Raw genomic sequence first — 18,069 nt, 5'->3', positions numbered from 1 at the left:
GGATTTTTTTTTCTATATACAGGCTGCATAGTTTGAAACTGCCTGTTATCAATCCTTTTATAACTCATCGGTAGGAGTTGTAAGTCACGTATAATAAATTTATAAAACACAATATTGTTTCGAAATCTTACAGAAGATTTCTGTATGTAAGGATAGAATATGATATTTTTTATTTCCAGATTTAGAGGAACAAATTTAGAACCAGAAATCAAGTTAATGTTACTCATTGTTGCCACTGGCTTCTGAGAGAGAATGCTTCTGTAACTGGTCCTGCAAATGAGGGCCACTGTTTTGCCTGCAGAAGGTACTTAGGTTCCTTCCATTTGTTTTAAATTCTGGACACATGTTAAGACCTGACTGGTCATTGGAGGATCAGCACCTGATATAATAGGCGAAGATGTACCCATCCAGTGATGGTACATACATTTCCTGTACCTGGTAAATAGCTACTGCCATGAACAATATTTACAAAAAGTCCAGCCCTGGCTTTTTAGTAGTCTGAGAAATGAGTAACAAGTGTTATATTACCTCGTGTTACCCATATTTCATCAGAAAAGAAAATGTAATATGTAGCAAAGGGCTCTGTAAGCAGACCCTTAATGATAAGTATTTTAGTCACTTATTATTTTTACAATAACCAAGGGAAAGAGTCCAGGTGGCCCCCTTAGAATGTTAAGTATTATGTTTGGAGCCTTAATTCAATCCTGTGCCACTAAGAAGATTACTGTGCTTTTGAGACAAAGTTCCAATTTTGACAAACAGCTTTTCTCACAGAATTCTCTGAATTCATAATCTGTTCATCCTGGTTCTGTTCTACTATGTGCTGCCGCATTTTATTTTATTTTTTTTTTAATTTTTTTTTTTCAACATTTATTTATTTTTGGGACAGAGAAAGACAGAGCATGAACGGGGTAGGGGCAGAGAGAGAGGGAGACACAGAATCGGAAACAGGCTCCAGGCTCTGAGCCATCAGCCCAGAGCCTGACGCGGGGCTCGAACTCACAGACCGCGAGATCGTGACCTGGCTGAAGTCGGACGCTTAACCGACTGCGCCACCCAGGCGCCCCTATATGCTGCCGCATTTTAGATGATAAGCACCCAGAGTGTTCTGGCACAGTGTGGCACGAGGCAACCAGAATAGTGTTGGCCATAAATAACTGGCATGTAAAAACAGGGTGGACCAATTTAACATCAACCCTGCCTGTGAACTCAGCAGAAAGGACTCCGAGGAAGAACATCCTATATCTCTTCTCCGTAACATTTACACGGAATGCTTAGTTCTACACACATCACGAAATTCTGAAAAAAGAAAGAACATCTTTATTTGACAATTTCATCTAGGCACTCCCAGTACTTTGGTTCACTGAGTAAGAGACTTCACGTCCTTCATGTCTGGGAAGCAGCTGTGTGTATCTTCCTTACTTTAGGAGTGTCTGCCTTGACCAGAGAGAAACTGAGCCAAGATTTATGTGGTTTCAATGCGCAGTACATGAGGATTAAGGAGTGCACTTGTGATGAGCACCAGGTGTTGTATGTAAGTGTTGAATAAGTTTCTTATTTTTAAATGAAGCATGTAAATCAACCCCATTTTGGAGACATTTTTAAAGTATAAAAAGTCTGCTATGTATTTAGAAATATTGAATAGTTGAGATTTAAGTATTTCAGTGTATTTAAATTTTACTTTTAAAAAGTAAGAATAATAAATAGGGGAGATGGAGAGTGTGTGGAGGTATCAGTGAAATAAGAATGGAAATAAGAATGGAAGAATGCTGGTAATTGTTGAAGCTAGGTGATGAGCTAAACACTATTTTGTTTAGTTTGTATATATTAAAACTTTTCCAAGATAAAGTCTACTAGATCAAAATAAGGATTACCCCCCTCCCCAATGGTTCTTATTAGATCTTATTTTTACCTTTTTCAATGTGGTTACTGCAAATTATTTTCACCCTGAAAATGCACATTCCAAACCTATAACCTTCAGGTTCCAATCAGTCCAGAGGATTGGGTGAAATGTATTCTATAGATCTTAACAATAATCCTTACATCACTTTGAACTGCTCAGATGCATGTGATTTTTTTAAAGTAAGTAATAAATGTGCCTGTTTTGGGAAAATTAATCTTCTTTGGTATTGAAGCAAAGTTATTCTAAAAATATTTTCCAAACACACACACCATTTTTCATTGCCGTATAATTTTATCAGAAAGAACTCTGAATTACTTTGAAGTCTCCAGTGGCATAAAAATCAGAGTCACACTTAAAAGGTTCTTTAGAAAGAGTCACGTAAATGTTCCCATTGTCCACTGTCACTGTATGAATCCTTTGCTTTACTCCTTTGGAGCACCACTCAGGTTTTGCTGATGGATCTCTAGGGTTTATAGACTGGTATAGTCCTTCTCCTGTTGCCAAAGTAATTTTGTATTTATGCCAGGGGCAAACTATGCATGGTCGTCCGTCAAACTCCTGGGGGAGGAAATAAATGATTTAATAGTCTGACATTTCCAACATTCACAATAAATCTCAGACTCAGAACAGATTCTATTGCAGAATAACCAGGTTAAAGAACAGGCCAGCTCCTCTTTTTTCCTTCCATTTACAAATTATTCAGCATAAGGCAGAACCTAATCTTAGCAGTCATCAGGTCCCTTTTGCATTTGATTAGAAACCCAGTGTGTTAGAACTGTATCAGAAAATGAGCTCAGGCAACTACACCATGTGACTGAAGCTATGCTGTTATGTATTAGATGTGAACGTCACTTCCTTGACAGAAATGGGACAAGGGCATCAAGTGCTTCTAAAGGAATTTCCTCTAGCCGCTGGGAGCACAATAAGCTTCAAATATAAATTTAAGAAGGTAACTAAAAGCATGAGTGTATACGTTAACTGAAGAGTGATCTGTGACTCAAAGTAGTCAATTCTCAACTTTTTAACTGTCTTAAGTCAGTGGTTCTCAAATTTTAAACAGCATGGGAATCACCTGGATCTTGTTTAAGTTCAGTAGGCTTAGGGTAGGGTACAAGATTCTGTGGTTCCAACAAACTCCCAGGTGACGCCAGTGTTGCTGGTCTATGGATCACACTTGGAGGAGCAAAGTCTTACAGCTCTCATTATGGTCCAAAACTCAGGGAAATTCTTTCACATTATCATCACCACGTGCTTACCTTTTTCTCTACACCAGAAGTGCAGGAGTGCTGATATCGTACCCCCACAGAACTGTCAACAAACATTCACATTTTCATAATTCATACATTCATGTTCATAATGTATGTCCTTTAACATGAGGACAGGTGTGGAAATAGGTAGATATTAAGTGTAGAGAGAGTGGAACACTAAGTTTAAGCATTCATTTTGTACTGTTCAGGGAGGAGAGGGAGGGAAGGAGGGAGAGAGATCAGTTTTATGAAGTAGAAAACAAATTAGGCGGCTAGCTAGTTTGGAAGTAAGACAGTTCCCCCATTCCCTCCTCAGATAAGCCTTTTTCAAAAAAAATTTTTTTTTTTAAATACACACATTTTTACTACATTATACAGGTAATATATAATCACCAAAAAAAATCAAACTGTGCAGTAAAAAGTAAAAAGTGAATGTTACTTTTTATTTAAAAAATTGGATCTCATTAGACCTATTATTCTATGGCTTGCTTTTTTCTGCTCAAAGATATACTGCTGACATCCCTCCATACCAACACACAAAAATCTGCCTCATTAATTTAGTGGCTGCACAGTTTTCCACAGCATGGCTATTCATAGCTTATTGAAACTGTTTCCTATTGTTAAAACATTTAGGTTGCCTTCAATTTTTCATTATGACGAATAATGCCACAGTAAACCTCTCCTTTATATATTCTTAAACATTTGTGCAATTATATCTGCAGGGTAGATATCAGAGTATAATTGTTAGGTCAGAAGACATGCATACTTCTCATATTTATCTGTGAAATAGTTTTCTCTACATTGTAGGACTGTAAATTCCTAGAATATTAGCAATTATACTCAAAGCATTAAAAGACAGTTCAAACTCAAATACAATTTTTTTGCATACAGAATGAGACAATATAAATAAAATGTGAATTTGTAGAGAATAGATTTTACATACCTCTATTTCTCCCAAATGTAAAGGCCCTCCTGAGTCTGAAAAGGAATTGAATATTACATCTAGTCACTAAAAAACAAAAAAACAAAAAAACAAAAAAAAAAAAAACAAACACCTGAAATTTTGATAGTTTTGTGGTTAGTAAACAAATACAAGGTTTACAAATGAAAAATAAACTCTTACGGTAACAGCGAATATCCATCGCATGATATTCTCCTTTGTGGTAGAAAATGACCACTTCTCTATCATGGACAACAGCTGTCATTCTTTTAGATTTTTTAATGTCATCTTCTCTGCCAACACAGACAGGAGAATATTCCTTCACTTCAGGATCTTGTTCAGAGCCATCAAGATCCATGCTAGTCGAACAAAACAAAAAGCAAGTAGTCTTCACTAGTTTGGCTATGGAGAGAATCATACTGTAATAGACGTTTGATTTCTCTAAGACTGATGGATGGTGTTTTTGTTGTTGTTTTTTTTTGGGTTTTTTTTGGTAGCTATACAAAATAAAACATTTATACACACTGGGTCATGGTCATAATTTCAAGTTAGAGACTCTTAAAGCTTGCCCAAATTAGGGAAGATTCCCCACTTTGAGGCTGGACTCAGATTCATTTCAATGGGTAAGGTGTATATTTCAAAGTCCCAAGACCCAAAGAGTTAAGTTTCATTGTCCTTTTATGCCCTATCAATTCAATGCTAAACAACAGCCAGTTACCAGTGTTGTTTTCAACCTTCTTCTGAAGGTAGGATTCTTTGATAGTCTGAACAGTCTTGGATCTCTTGGTTGAGATCTTGGTAGGGTGATTCATTTGATTTTGCCTGGAGTGAACAGCCAGTCTTAGAAATCAACCAGATAATTACTCTGCCATAGGAGATAGGTATGAATGGGCATATTACATTTTCTTAACTCAGAAACTGTCATTACTTTCTTCTGCCTTGTTGGGAATTCAAAGAGATGGCTTTCTCTCCAATTAATTTATAGAAGTATGTAATATATAGAAGTATATATAGAAATATATGTATATATATTTCTAAACAAAGAAGTTTTAGTAGAGAATTTCCAGGTACTCTGAATATATTTTTTCTCAGCACAGATGTTTAGGCTACTTCTTTGAAAGCAGCTCTTTCAAAGAGACCTTTGTATACTTTAAGAACACAGTCATAGTCTGTTAATTCCATGTGAGAAGGAAACATCAAGATACATCAGTGTCAGGAGTGTCAGCCTCTGTAGAGGATTTTCCTGAGGGCGTCCCATAGGGGGAGTATTTAAGTTTTATTCTATGACAGTTTCTGGAAAAAAACAAAAAACAAAAAACAAAAAACTATATATCCTGTTTTGCCAAGAATTGCTGTATTTTTCTTTCTTCACTCCTAACCCAAAATCTTTCTTCTTCTCGCCACCCTCTTTCCATTAGTGTTGTAATCACCAATTTTTCTGGAAACATTCCTGCTTTTCCTCTCAGGATAGAGATTGTGGTGGTCTATAACTTTCAAAAAGTATAAAGAACCACATATAATATTACCTTAGGGTTGACAAACAGCTTTCTTCCCCAGGCAAGAGCATATTTTGAATCTTTGCATGTAATGAAATAAAAATCACAAAATGCAAACTGAGACCACTCAAAGAGTTTTACTTTTTATTTCTTAATAATGCATTTTTGGATATTCCTTCATGGTTTCTGCCCTCTGCTGGAGAATGGGAACCTTCAACTATCCAGACAATGTCCAGCTCCGCAAGTGGCATAAGGCAAGCTCACTCCCCAATGTGAGTGGACAGAAAAGAGGCTGCCTACAGCATTTGGGCATGAGATCTTGTATGTACCCAGACCATTACCTTGGAGCAGGGCTACTTCAACCCCTTTATTATATGAAAGAAACTAAAAGTTCATGGTAACATCTAATCACAACCTACTTTTTCTTTGGATCATTGATGGACAAATTTCTCTGTAATCTATTTAGGGAGGAATATATGTCTAAAAAGTAAGCAGGAAAATTTCTCAAGAAGGGACTATTGACAGTAATCTTTAGCACAGAATTACAAAATGAAAAGAAAATTTCAACAATGGATCTTCAGGTTCTCCTTTTGCAAAGTTCTCTTTTCTTGTCAGAGATTATCATTCATTTGACAAATATTTTCTCAACACGTACTATGTGACTAGCACTTCAAGGAAGTAAAAGAGATAAGGTCTCTTTCCTCTAGATATTATATTCTAGTTGGTGAGACCAACAAATAAATACCAGTAAACAAATACACAAATGATATAATTACACACTACCATAACAACCATGAATAAAATGAACTGTGTAATATGAGAGAGAAAAGGAGAGGCCATTTTGCAAAGAATAGGCTGGGAAGATGATTCTGAAATGAAAGTTGAGCTAGAACCTGAAAAATGCAAATGAACCAGACATTCTAAGAGCTGAAGGAAGAGCATTCCAGGCCGAGGAACAACAAATATGAAAACCTGAGGAAAGGAGACTTGGCTAATGAGGAACAGATAGGAGACCGGACCATAACAAGTGAGCTTGGTGAAACAAACAGGAGCCAGGTCATGCAGTATTGTGTGTGAATTTTATTGTAGGGGCAAAGGGAATGCGTTAAAGGGTGTAAAGTAGGCAGAGATGACATGATCTGTTTTTAAAAGAATGCCCTGGCTGTGTGGACAATAGATTGTAGCCAAACAAGAGTGGAAACACAGAAATCAGAAAGCTATTGTAGTGATCCACAGGACAGAATATGGTGGTTTAGACCAGGGTGTTGATTTTGTGGGGGTGAAAAAGTAACAACAACAACAACAATAGCAGTAGCCACAATTACACTGTGCTAATTAAATGTCAGGTACTGTTTTAAGAATTTACATTTACTTAACTCATTTAATATCCTAACATGTTACTATAAAAAGGTATTATTTTAATTGTATAGTGAGGAAACTGAGTAAGACCAGAGAGGTTGGGCTCGTGAACAGGAATAAAGGAGCTACAGAAAATAAATAAGGGTAGCTCCCAGGTTTTAGTTTTGTGCAACCAGCGAGATTGTAACTATGACAGGAAAGACTGAAAATGGAATGGTATTTCCAGAAATGGAAAATCAAGAACTAGCTACATTTTGCACATACTGAGTTTGGTGTAACTAAAAGACTCTAGACAGAGATATCATGTCTACAGTTGGATATATGAAACTAGAGTTGAGAATCACAAGAGAGAGAAATTTGAGAGTTGAAAAGTTACAGAATTCAATGGAGTAAGTTGGAGAGGGAGTACAGACAGGTCTAATATAATTCCTTAGGTGCATCAACAGTTAAAGATCAAGTGGAAGAGAGCCTGAAGAGAGGCAAGACCAGTATGTGTCCAATCTACTGTTAATCAAATGACATTCACTTGGTGTTTACTTTTCTGTCCTACATTTTCCTCAAATGGTAAGTAAGTGGTGATCCACTGCCTGCAGGAAGGCAGGCAATGAGGTGAAATCCATTCTAATGCTGGCCACCTCTATGTGTATTACACAATACATGAAGAAAATATGGACTTCCTAGGAAATTGTCCCCAAAGGTTGGTTCTTTCATGAAGGGTTGGACTACTTTTCTCCTTGTAATTTTCCTTATTTCCTTAACCTCCACTCTCCTAGAAATCAAATAGTGGTTAAATTCCAAGTAAGAGTTTACATCCAGAATTATTATCACTACTTTTCTTCCTAGTATCTTTAAAGTTTGTCTATTAGATTCTTAAATACCCTTTCAGCCGAATATAGAAATTGAAAGGTGAGAAAAATAAGACTAAGAAATCTTTCAATATTGTTCATATTGAGACTGGCTCTCTGTATAGGTCTGATCTAGCCCTTCAATCAAAATAATGATTTACATACATCACTGTACGACATTTAGGAGCTATTATTTCAAAATTAATCACACAATCAGCCTTAAAAATGGCTTATATGTTCATTTTCAATCCAAAATAACTCTTCAGTTATAATGTCTCAATAGATGTTTATGTTGACACAAGCCTTCCAAAACAAAATGTCACAACCATTCTAAAGGTTGTGGCAAGGCTAGGTTTTACTCAACATTTCCAGTTTCAGGTCCATTTTAACAATTTAATTATTTTATGGATTTCATCAGATTGGGAAATGAGAAAGCTGCAGATAACGTGAGAGGTATCCAACTCTGCCTGATACAAGATAAGGAATTACATATAGAAAAGGAAAGGAAGTGAATCAAAGTGATGGCCCATGATAGTTGTAGAGACCCAGATGCTGTTAAACAAAGGAAGGTTGCCATGGAATGTTCATGGTGTTAAACAGAATACAGTTGCCTATAATTTAAGGTATTTAACAAAATTATAAATCACATGTCAACTTCAAATATTCTAATTTTAGGAAGATGACCAACCCTTCCTAATCCACCTCCTCTTCAAGTACAGTAATATTGTCATATTTCAAAGGAAGTTATACAGAGTGATGATGTAACTTTCCTTGAGAACAGGAAACTGGCATTTTGATTTCACTCGTCTTAGGTTAACATTTTACATATAAATGCATATATGGAACTTCTTTTAAAAATTTCTTTAAATGTTTATTTTTGAGAGAAAGAGAGCTCACACGAGCAGGGGAGGGACAGAGAGAGAGGGAGTCACAGAATTCGAAGCAGGCTCCAGGCTCTGAGCTGTCAGCACAGAGCCTGACGTGGGGCTCGAACTCATGAACCAGGAGATCATGACCTGACCCGAAATTGGACGCTTAAATAACTGAGCCCCCCCAGGCGCCCCATGTGGAACCTCTTTAAAAAGGGCACTTGGACCTTGATGAATATAGATTAGAATGGTCATAAGCTGTAGACCCAATCTCCTCCCAACAAGAGGGAATATGTGTTTTATGGCAGAGGCTCCAGGCTTTCTGATGGCTTTTCTAAACATTTATTTAATCTTGCATGACTGATTGATTGGAAGTCTGGAAATGTTGGGAGAAAAAGAGCATGGATAAGTTTGTAAAACAGAAATTATTATTTAGAAGTAAAAAATCTCCATGTGAATGTGTTAGGAGAGAGCCTTAGATGAAGGACTTCACAGGCTACTGTTTTGAGAAGGGTAATTCTGAGCCACAAGGAACATAGATACTAGATATTACATCAGCCTGCGCTCCAAAACTGAGGTGTAGGATGAGGGATGTTTGTGTGTGTGCATGTGTGTTGATGAGGAGAGGCAGGAAGGAACTTTGAATTCAAGGTATAAAGGAAAGCATTACACAAATCAATCTTAGGAAATTATAGAAATGTCAAGTCTGTACTCTGAAGTTTGCACTGTTAATGCCTGCTCTAACTAACCTAGTTGCTTTTTACATGATGGAAAAACATAACGTATGCTATTTTAGAAAATTATTTCACAATAAGTAAATCAGACTGAGAAAGACAAATACCATGTGATTTCACTCAAATGAATAAACAAAGAAACAAAAAGCAGAATCAGACCTATAAACACAGAGAACTGATGGTTGCCAAAGGGAAGGGGGTTAGGGAATGGCAAAATTGGTAAGGGGGAGTGGGAGATACAGACCTCCAGTTATGGAATGAATACGTCATGAGAATAAAAAGCACAGCAGAGAGAATACAGTCAATAATATTGTAATAGTGTTGTATGGTGACAGATGGTAGCTACACTTGTGGTGAGCGCAGCTAACATATAGAGAAGCTGAATCACTATGTTGTACACCTGAAACTAATGTAACATTGTGTGTCAACTATACTCAAATTAAAAAACTGAAAATCATTTCACAATAACAAAAAAAACCCAAAAATATAGTATTTTTAAGAAAAGGCAATGAGGGCCATGCCATAATTTCCTGGATTAGCTGTGGCTAACAGAAGGCTGGATTACCACATCCCTAAACAATTATCTTGTTTTGCTTGATATTGGCAGGTACCCAAAGTATACAAATTGCTCAGGTGGTAGTATTTACTCCACAGCATTGGATGTGCAGCCTTTATCACATTTTGTGACAGAACAGACAGAGGGGCAATAAAGATAAGATAAAAGGGAACAGATGAACTGAAATAGGCTGAAGAAAAAAACAAGAAATGTGGAGTTTGCAACACGTATAACTGACTAAGGATGACGACTCAGAAAGTATGAAGGACTTTACTATACCAGTAAAGTGCAAACACACACACACATACACACACATACATACACACACACACACACACACACACACACACAGAAAAATGGGCAAAAGACACAAACATTGCATAGATGAGGAAGTGTAAATGGCCAGTGATTACATGTAAAGATGCTCAACCTCATCAGAAGGAAAAAGTAAAAGAAATGCAAAGTCACAAATAGGATACTATTTTCTATCCAATTGAGTGGCAAAAATTATAGCAAGTATTGGTGAGGATATGGAGAAATTGATAGTGATGACATTAATTAGTGCTACCACAATTTGGCATGACCTAGTAAAGTCGAACATATTCAGGATCCATTAATCCCCCTTTAAGTACACTCCAGAGAAACATGCAGAGGTACACTAGGAGATAATCACAGGAATGGTTATAACAGCAAACGATGGGAAAAAACTCAAAATGCATCAACAGTAGAATGGAGAATTTTCACATTCATTCAATGGAATGCAATGTAGCAGTAAAAAATGTCTGGATGCATCAAGTTGGATTAACTTCAAAAATATAACTTTAAAGGAAAACAATTTTTAAAGAATTCGGAGTATGCTTCTATTTTTACCAAGTGCAAAAATGGGCAAAACAAAACAATATATCATTGATGGATACATGTAGATAGAGTAAATTTATAAAGAAAAGCAAGGGGATAGAAAACACAGAATTTCTTAAATGCCTAAAAATGTAACATTTAGTCTTATATTTAAAATTACTCTTTTAGCTTATAAGTTGTATCCTACTTTACATTTATGTAACAGATGATCCAAAAACCAAGAAACGGGATAAAATGGCACTTTCTATCCTCAGAAAACGTGCCTCTGCAGAAAGATCATGAATGGACTGATAATTTTGTTCAGCTTCTTTAAAAACTTGGCACTAGAAAGGGGAAATAAATGAATATTTAGTTTTCTTTGTCCAGGCAAAAAGTTAGAAAAGAAATACTAGTATCAAGCAAGTAAAATATATGAAATGTGCAGCATGAAAAGTTAATTAAGTTCTCCAGACTTCCAAAGAAATGAGAACCCAATACAATCCTTCCTCAAGTTTCAGTCTCTTCGAACATACAGTTTTAGCAGGGTTTGCACCCCAACCAAGGAAAACTGCAGTGAACTTTGCGCAAGCTGATAAGAAATGAGCAGAGAACGCTGGGCTAAATGATAAAGGGTTTCAGAGAACTATGATTACAGTCTTGCTTTTTGCTTAGGAAAGTATTATCATACCCTTCAAATAATGGTCATATGTATTTATGATAGCTAGTAATATTTATAATTAACATCCACATTATTCTTAATTAAATATTGTGAATATCATGGTCCATTCAGACAATAATAAGAGTCAATGTATTCACCTTAGTTACTGTTACTTTGATGCACTATTCATATGCTCCCATACATTTCCTCATTTTGAGTCTACTTTAAGATAGCAGAATCTTAACTAAAAAGAAAGTGAAAAATTAACCGGTCTGTGCTGTTTGGGGACTAGATCAAGCAAAGTCACTTCTGAAAAATTTAGCCATTTTGTTCCATTTTCCTCCTTAAGAAGTATTTTTTTGGCCTGTGCCTAAAATAGGTTTCTAAAGGTGCTAACACCATATAAAATTACAGATTAGTTCAATAGATCCTCAGTCTCTATTACTTTTCAAGCATAGGGAATCCATTCAGGTTAAATTAAAAAAATAAATAAATAAGTTTCCATAAGACACTGGAGACAAAAGAGACATGAAATTAAAAGAACTTACTTGTTATTCCTCTTGATCTCTGACAAAGGTGCTTTTACTAAGTCTGGAGCCTTGACCTACACATTATCAGAAAGCATAGCTCCAGGGTGACACCCTTGTTTTTAGGTTCAGAGAAGAGACCAGCCTTAGATATTAATTTTGCATCTCTTTGGATGGCAGAATATTATAGATAAAACTAGTTATCCTTCAGTGAGTGGCCACCCACTTGGACTGTTTGCATACAGGAGTTCACTATCGTCAAGGGGTAAGTAGTATACCTATCTTGCAGATTAGGAAACTAAGGGTAAAGGATCCCCTTTAACAAAAGTAGCAGTCAGGATTCAAAACCCACAAAGTAGCACTCAGGATTCAAACCTACATCTTCTGAGTCTATATTCAGTGAACACAGTGTATACATCTTAACATTTCATCTAAGCAGCATCCATGGGTTTATAAAAACACGTGGCCTGCAAGTAAACTGTCTTAAAGGTACAAAGCCTTTTAGCAAAATAAAGATATCTGTGTACGTATATATACATAGATGTACGTTTATCACTAAACATGGTTCTGATTTTTTTTTTTACTTTAGGAAAGCTAATGTCACAAGAGTAGCATCAACAGATGTTTAAAGCGGAATAGTTCCCTAATCATTTAATAAAGTCATGTAGCTGCTCTGGAATTTACTACCATCATCCCTGCTATTAGAAATCTGTAATCACTGGTGAGTTCATCTCGGTTTGAATCCTGGCTCTGCGTGATTTGGGGCAAGTTGCTTAATTTCCCTGTGCTGCAGTTTGCACGTCTGTAAGAATGATCTGCCACATAGGGATGTGGAGAGAAATGAACGCTCACTACAAATCAAGTGTTTTATAGCAGGACCGGACCATGGGAAACGCTCTAACCATGTTAGCTGTCATCTCTAAGGCCCTTCCAGTTCTGACAAATTAACGCACGACTTGAAAGTGTATTTAACACCTTAGTAAAGACCTTCTACAGTAGTTATACGGAGAGGCGCTCAGGAACCCCGGGCACAGGCTACACGTGGCTGTCCAGAGGTTCTGGACTGTTGCGCCTACAGACTTCAGGAGACGAGTATCTACCACGGCCTGGGCTGCAGAAACCGCGGAGCAGATTTAGTACGCGGAGAGGCCAGAAAAGCTAAAAACGCCCCGCCTGCCCCACACAGGCGGCAGGTCCCGGGTGGGCCCGGACTGTAAGGTGAACAAGCCCGAAGGGCCTCGCTGTGACTGGGCGGAAGCCAGTCCGGAGATTAACGGTTAACGAACGCGAGCCGACTCCTGGCAGAGCCACAGAGCTCAGAAGGGCCGGGAGCATAGGCCAGAGGACAGCACGCCCCACCAGCTCCAGGTCACCGCCGGCGCCGCCGGCGGAAGCCCGACCTGAGGCCCGCAGCCCGGCCGGAAACAGCGGCGCTCCCGAGCCCCGCCCAACCCCGCCGCGAGAGCTGAATTTACCTTTAGTCCCTTGCTCCGCCTCCGCAAGTCCTGCCAGCAGCGGAGGCCGCGTGACTCCCTGCGGGAGCCAGTCCTCCGACCGAGGCTCTGAGCTTCCGCGGGGCGGGGCAAGCCGCCCACGTGACCCGAGAGCGCCTGCCCTCGGAGACTGCCTCAGTGGCGCTGCGGGCTGATGACCGCCATCCCCAGCTGGCCGCTGGTCAACCGCGCTCTGCCGAGGCTTCCGAACTGACAGTCGTGAAAGTGTGCTTGACAACCGTAGGTAGCATCTATTTTAAAATATGTGTTAATCTCACTACATTTATCCACATTTTACATGCATCCACGATCTCTCAGGAATTTACCTTATAAAATATTTACAGAAGTTCATCACGATGCGTATAAACTATGTGTAAGGATGCTTACTGCCACAAAAGAATTAAGAATAGCTAAAGTGATCAGCAAGAAGGGAATGGTGGTCAAATAAAATATGGTGTAGACATGTGAATTACTTTGTAGCCACATATTCAACAGATATCATGAATGTAATTAATATTAAAAAGGAAAGGATACAATACACAATTCTTTGGTGTAAATAAAAATATTTCTCATGATATAAATAGATATGTATGTACGTAAGCTTCTTATAAGATTTTTTTTTTAAAACTTAACTGGTTGCATTAGAGGTGGTAGATAAGTTTTTGAACTTTGCTGTTTCTCTGTATACTTTGTGAATTTGAAAACAAATGAAAAACACCTCCCACTTGTATTCAAAGCTGGAAGCTAGTTGAGTCTGGCATGTTTTTTATTTTTTTTATTTTTTATTGTTGGTTTATTTATTTATTTATTTATTTTTCAATATATGAAATTTATTGTCAAATTGGTTTCCATAAAACACCCAGCGCTCATCCCAAAAGGTGCCCTCCTCAATACCCATCACCCACCCTCCCCGCCCTTCCACCCCCCCATCAACCCTCAGTTTGTTCTCAGTTTTTAACAGTCTCTTATGCTTTGGCTCTCTCCCTCTCTAACTTCTTTTTTTTTTTTTTCCTTCCCCTCCCCCATGGGTTTCTGTTAAGTTTCTCAGGATCCACATAAGAGTGAAAACATATGGTATCTGTCTTTCTCTGTATGGCTTATTTCACTTAGCATAACACTCTCCAGTTCCATCCACGTTACTACAAAGGGCCATATTTCGTTCTTTCTCATTGCCAAGTAGTACTCCATTGTGTATATAAACCATAATTTCTTTATCCATTCATCAGTTGATGGACATTTAGGCTCTTTCCATAATTTTGCTCTTGTTGAGAGTGCTGCTATAAACATTGGGGTAACAGTGCCCCTATGCATCAGTACTCCTGTATCCCTTGGGTAAATTCCTAGCAGTGCTATTGCTGGGTCATAGGGTAGGTCTATTTTTAATTTTTTGAGGAACCTCCACACTGTTTTCCAGAGTGGCTGCACCAGTTTGCATTCCCACCAACAGTGCAAGAGGGTTCCCGTCTCTCCACATCCTCTCCAGCATCTATAGTCTCCTGATTTGTTCATTTTGGCCACTCTGACTGGCGTGAGGTGGTATCTGAATGTGGTTTTGATTTGTATTTGCCTGATGAGGAGCGATGTTGAGCATCTTTTCATGTGCCTGTTGGCCATCTAGATGTCTTCTTTAGAGAAGTGTCTATTCATGTTTTCTGCCCATGTCTTCACTGGGTTATTTGTTTTTCGGGTGTGGAGTTTGGTGAGCTCTTTATAGATTTTGGATACTAGCCCTTTGTCCGATATGTCATTTGCAAATATCTTTTCCCATTCCGTTGGTTGTCTTTTAGTTTTGTTGGTTGTTTCCTTTGCTGTGCAGAAGCTTTTTATCTTCATAAGGTCCCAGTAATTCATTTTTGCTTTTAATTCCCTTGCCTTTGGGGATGTGTCGAGTAAGGGATTGCTACGGCTGAGGTCAGAGAGGTTTTTTCCTGCTTTCTCCTCTAGGGTTTGGATGGTTTCCTGTGTCACATTCAGGTCCTTTATCCATTTTGAGTTTATTTTTGTGAATGGTGTGAGAAAGTGGTCTAGTTTCAACCTTCTGCATGTTGCTGTCCAGTTTTCCCAGCACCATTTGTTAAAGAGACTGTTTTTCTTCCATTGGATGTTCTTTGCTGCTTTGTCAAAGATTAGTTGGCCATATGTTTGTGGGTCTAGTTCTGGGGTTTCTATTCTATTCCATTGGTCTATGTGTCTGTTTTTGTGCCAATACCATGCTGTCTTGATGATTACAGCTTTGTAGTAGAGGCTAAAGTCTGGGATTGTGATGCCTCCTGCTTTGGTCTTCTTCTTCAAACTTAATTTGGCTATTCTGGGCCTTTTGTGGTTCCATATGAATTTTAGGATTGCTTGTTCTAGTTTCGAGAAGAATGCTGGTGCAATTTTGATTGGGATTGCATTGAATGTGTAGATAGCTTTGGGTAGTATTGACATTTTGACAATATTTATTCTTCCAATCCATGAGCAGGGAATGTCTTTCCATTTCTTTATATCTTCTTCAATTACCTTCATAAGCTTTCTATAGTTTTCAGCATATAAATCTTTTACATCTTTGGTTAGATTTATTCCTAGGTATTTTATGCTTCTGGGTGCAATTGTGAATGGGATCAGTTTCTTTATTTGTCTTTCTGTTGCTTCATTGTTAGTGTATAAGAATGCAACTGATTTCTGTACATTGATTTTGTATCCTGCAACTTTGCTGAATTCATGTATCAGTTCTAGCAGACTTTTGGTGGAGTCTATTGGATTTTCCATGTATAATGTCATGTCATCTGCAAAAAGCGAAAGCTTGATTTCATCTTTGCCAATTTTGATGCCTTTGATTTCCTTTTGTTGTCTGATTGCTGATGCTAGAACTTCCAACACTCTGTTAAACAACAGCGGTGAGAGTGGGCATCCCTGTCGTGTTCCTGATCTCAGGGAAAAAGCTCTCAGTTTTTCCCCATTGAGGATGATATTAGCTGTGGGCTTTTCCTAAATGGATTTTATGATGTTTAAGTATGTTCCTTCTACCCCGACTTTCTCAAGCGTTTTTATTAAGAAACGTTGCTGGATTTTGTCAAAGGCCTTTTCTGCATCGATTGACAGGATCATATGGTTCTTATCTTTTCTTTTATTAATGTGATGTATCACGTTGATTGATTTGCGAATGTTGAACCAGCCCTGCATCCCAGGAATGAATCCCACTTGATCATGGTGAATAATTCTTTTTATATGCTGTTGAATTCGATTTGCTAGTATCTTATTGAGAATTTTTGCATCCATATTCATCAGGGATATTGGCCTGTAGTTCTCTTTTTTTACTGGGTCTCTGGTTTAGGAATCAAAGTAATACTGGCTTCATAGAATGAGTCTGGAAGTTTTCCTTCCCTTTCTATTTCTTGAAATAGCTTGAGAAGGATAGGTATTATCTCTGCTTTAAACGTCTGGTAGAACTTCCCTGGGAAGCCATCTGGTCCTGGACTCTTATTTGTTGGGAGATTTTTGATAACCGATTCAATTTCTTCGCTGGTTATGGGTCTGTTCAAGTTTTCTATTTCCTCCTGATTGAGTTTTGGAAGAGTGTGGGTGTTTAGGAATTTGTCCATTTCTTCCAGGTTGTCCAATTTGTTGGCATATAATTTTTCATAGTATTCCCTGATAATTGTTTGTATCTCTGAGGGATTGGTTGTAATAATTCCATTTTCATTCATGATTTTATCTATTTGGGTCATCTCCCTTTTCTTTTTGAGAAGCCTGGCTAGAGGTTTGTCAATTTTGTTTATTTTTTCAAAAAACCAACTCTTGGTTTCGTTGATCTGCTCTACAGTTTTTTTAGATTCTATATTGTTTATTTCTGCTCTGATCTTTATTATTTCTCTTCTTCTACTGGGTTTAGGCTGCCTTTGCTGTTCTGCTTCTATTTCCTTTAGGTGTGCTGTTAGATTTTGTATTTGGGATTTTTCTTGTTTCTTGAGATAGGCCTGGATTGCAATGTATTTTCCTCTCAGGACTGCTTTCGCTGCGTCCCAAAGTGTTTGGATTGTTGTATTTTCATTTTCGTTTGTTTCCATATATTTTTTAATTTCTTCTCTAATTGCCTGGTTGACCCACTCATTTGTTAGTAGGGTGTTCTTTAACCTCCATGCTTTTGGAGGTTTTCCAGACTTTTTCCTGTGGTTGATTTCAAGATTCATAGCATTGTGGTCTGAAAGTATGCATAGTATAATTTCAATTCTTGTATACTTATGACAGGCTGTTTTGTGACCCAGTATATGATCTATCTTGGAGAATGTTCCATGTGCACTCGAGAAGAAAGTATATCCTGTTGCTTTGGGATGCAGAGTTCTAAATATATGTGTGAAGTCCATCTGATCCAATGTGTCATTCAGGGCCCTTGTTTCTTTATTGACCGTGTGTCTAGATGATCTATCCATTTCTGTAAGTGGAGTGTTAAAGTCCCCTGCAATTACCACATTCTTATCAATAAGGTTGCTTATGTCGTAAGTAATTGTTTTATATATTTGGGGGCTCCGGTATTCGGCGCATAGACATTTATAATTGTTAGCTCTTCCTGATGGATAGACGCTGTAATTATTATATAATGCCCTTCTTCATCTCTTGTTACAG

General features: G+C 37.8%; 2 protein-coding genes across 2 annotated transcripts in view; one reads left to right on the top strand and one right to left on the bottom strand.

The window, feature by feature from the left end:
* Window positions 1–1,297: 1,297 nt before the first annotated feature.
* On the bottom strand, window positions 1,298–13,561 carry RFESD (Rieske Fe-S domain containing). The gene is made up of 4 exons (XM_045498618.1): window positions 13,447–13,561; window positions 4,274–4,449; window positions 4,094–4,128; window positions 1,298–2,461 (listed from the first exon to the last, which is right to left on the bottom strand). The coding sequence occupies exons 2-4, from the start codon at window positions 4,446–4,448 to the stop codon at window positions 2,198–2,200; spliced, it is 474 nt and encodes a 157-aa protein (XP_045354574.1). The 5' UTR covers window position 4,449; window positions 13,447–13,561; the 3' UTR covers window positions 1,298–2,197.
* A 26-nt stretch (window positions 13,562–13,587) lies between these two features.
* Window positions 13,588–18,069, top strand: part of TTC37 (tetratricopeptide repeat domain 37) — a 167,569-nt gene continuing 163,087 nt past the window's right edge. The window contains exon 1 of the mRNA XM_045498545.1: window positions 13,588–13,704. The gene's annotated coding sequence lies outside the window, so the exon portion shown is untranslated. The remainder of the gene's footprint in view (window positions 13,705–18,069) is intronic.

This window comes from Leopardus geoffroyi, chromosome A1 (assembly GCF_018350155.1).
Source record: "Leopardus geoffroyi isolate Oge1 chromosome A1, O.geoffroyi_Oge1_pat1.0, whole genome shotgun sequence".
NCBI classification, from domain to species: Eukaryota; Metazoa; Chordata; class Mammalia; order Carnivora; family Felidae; genus Leopardus; species Leopardus geoffroyi.
This window is presented reverse-complemented; position numbering and strand designations above follow the sequence as displayed.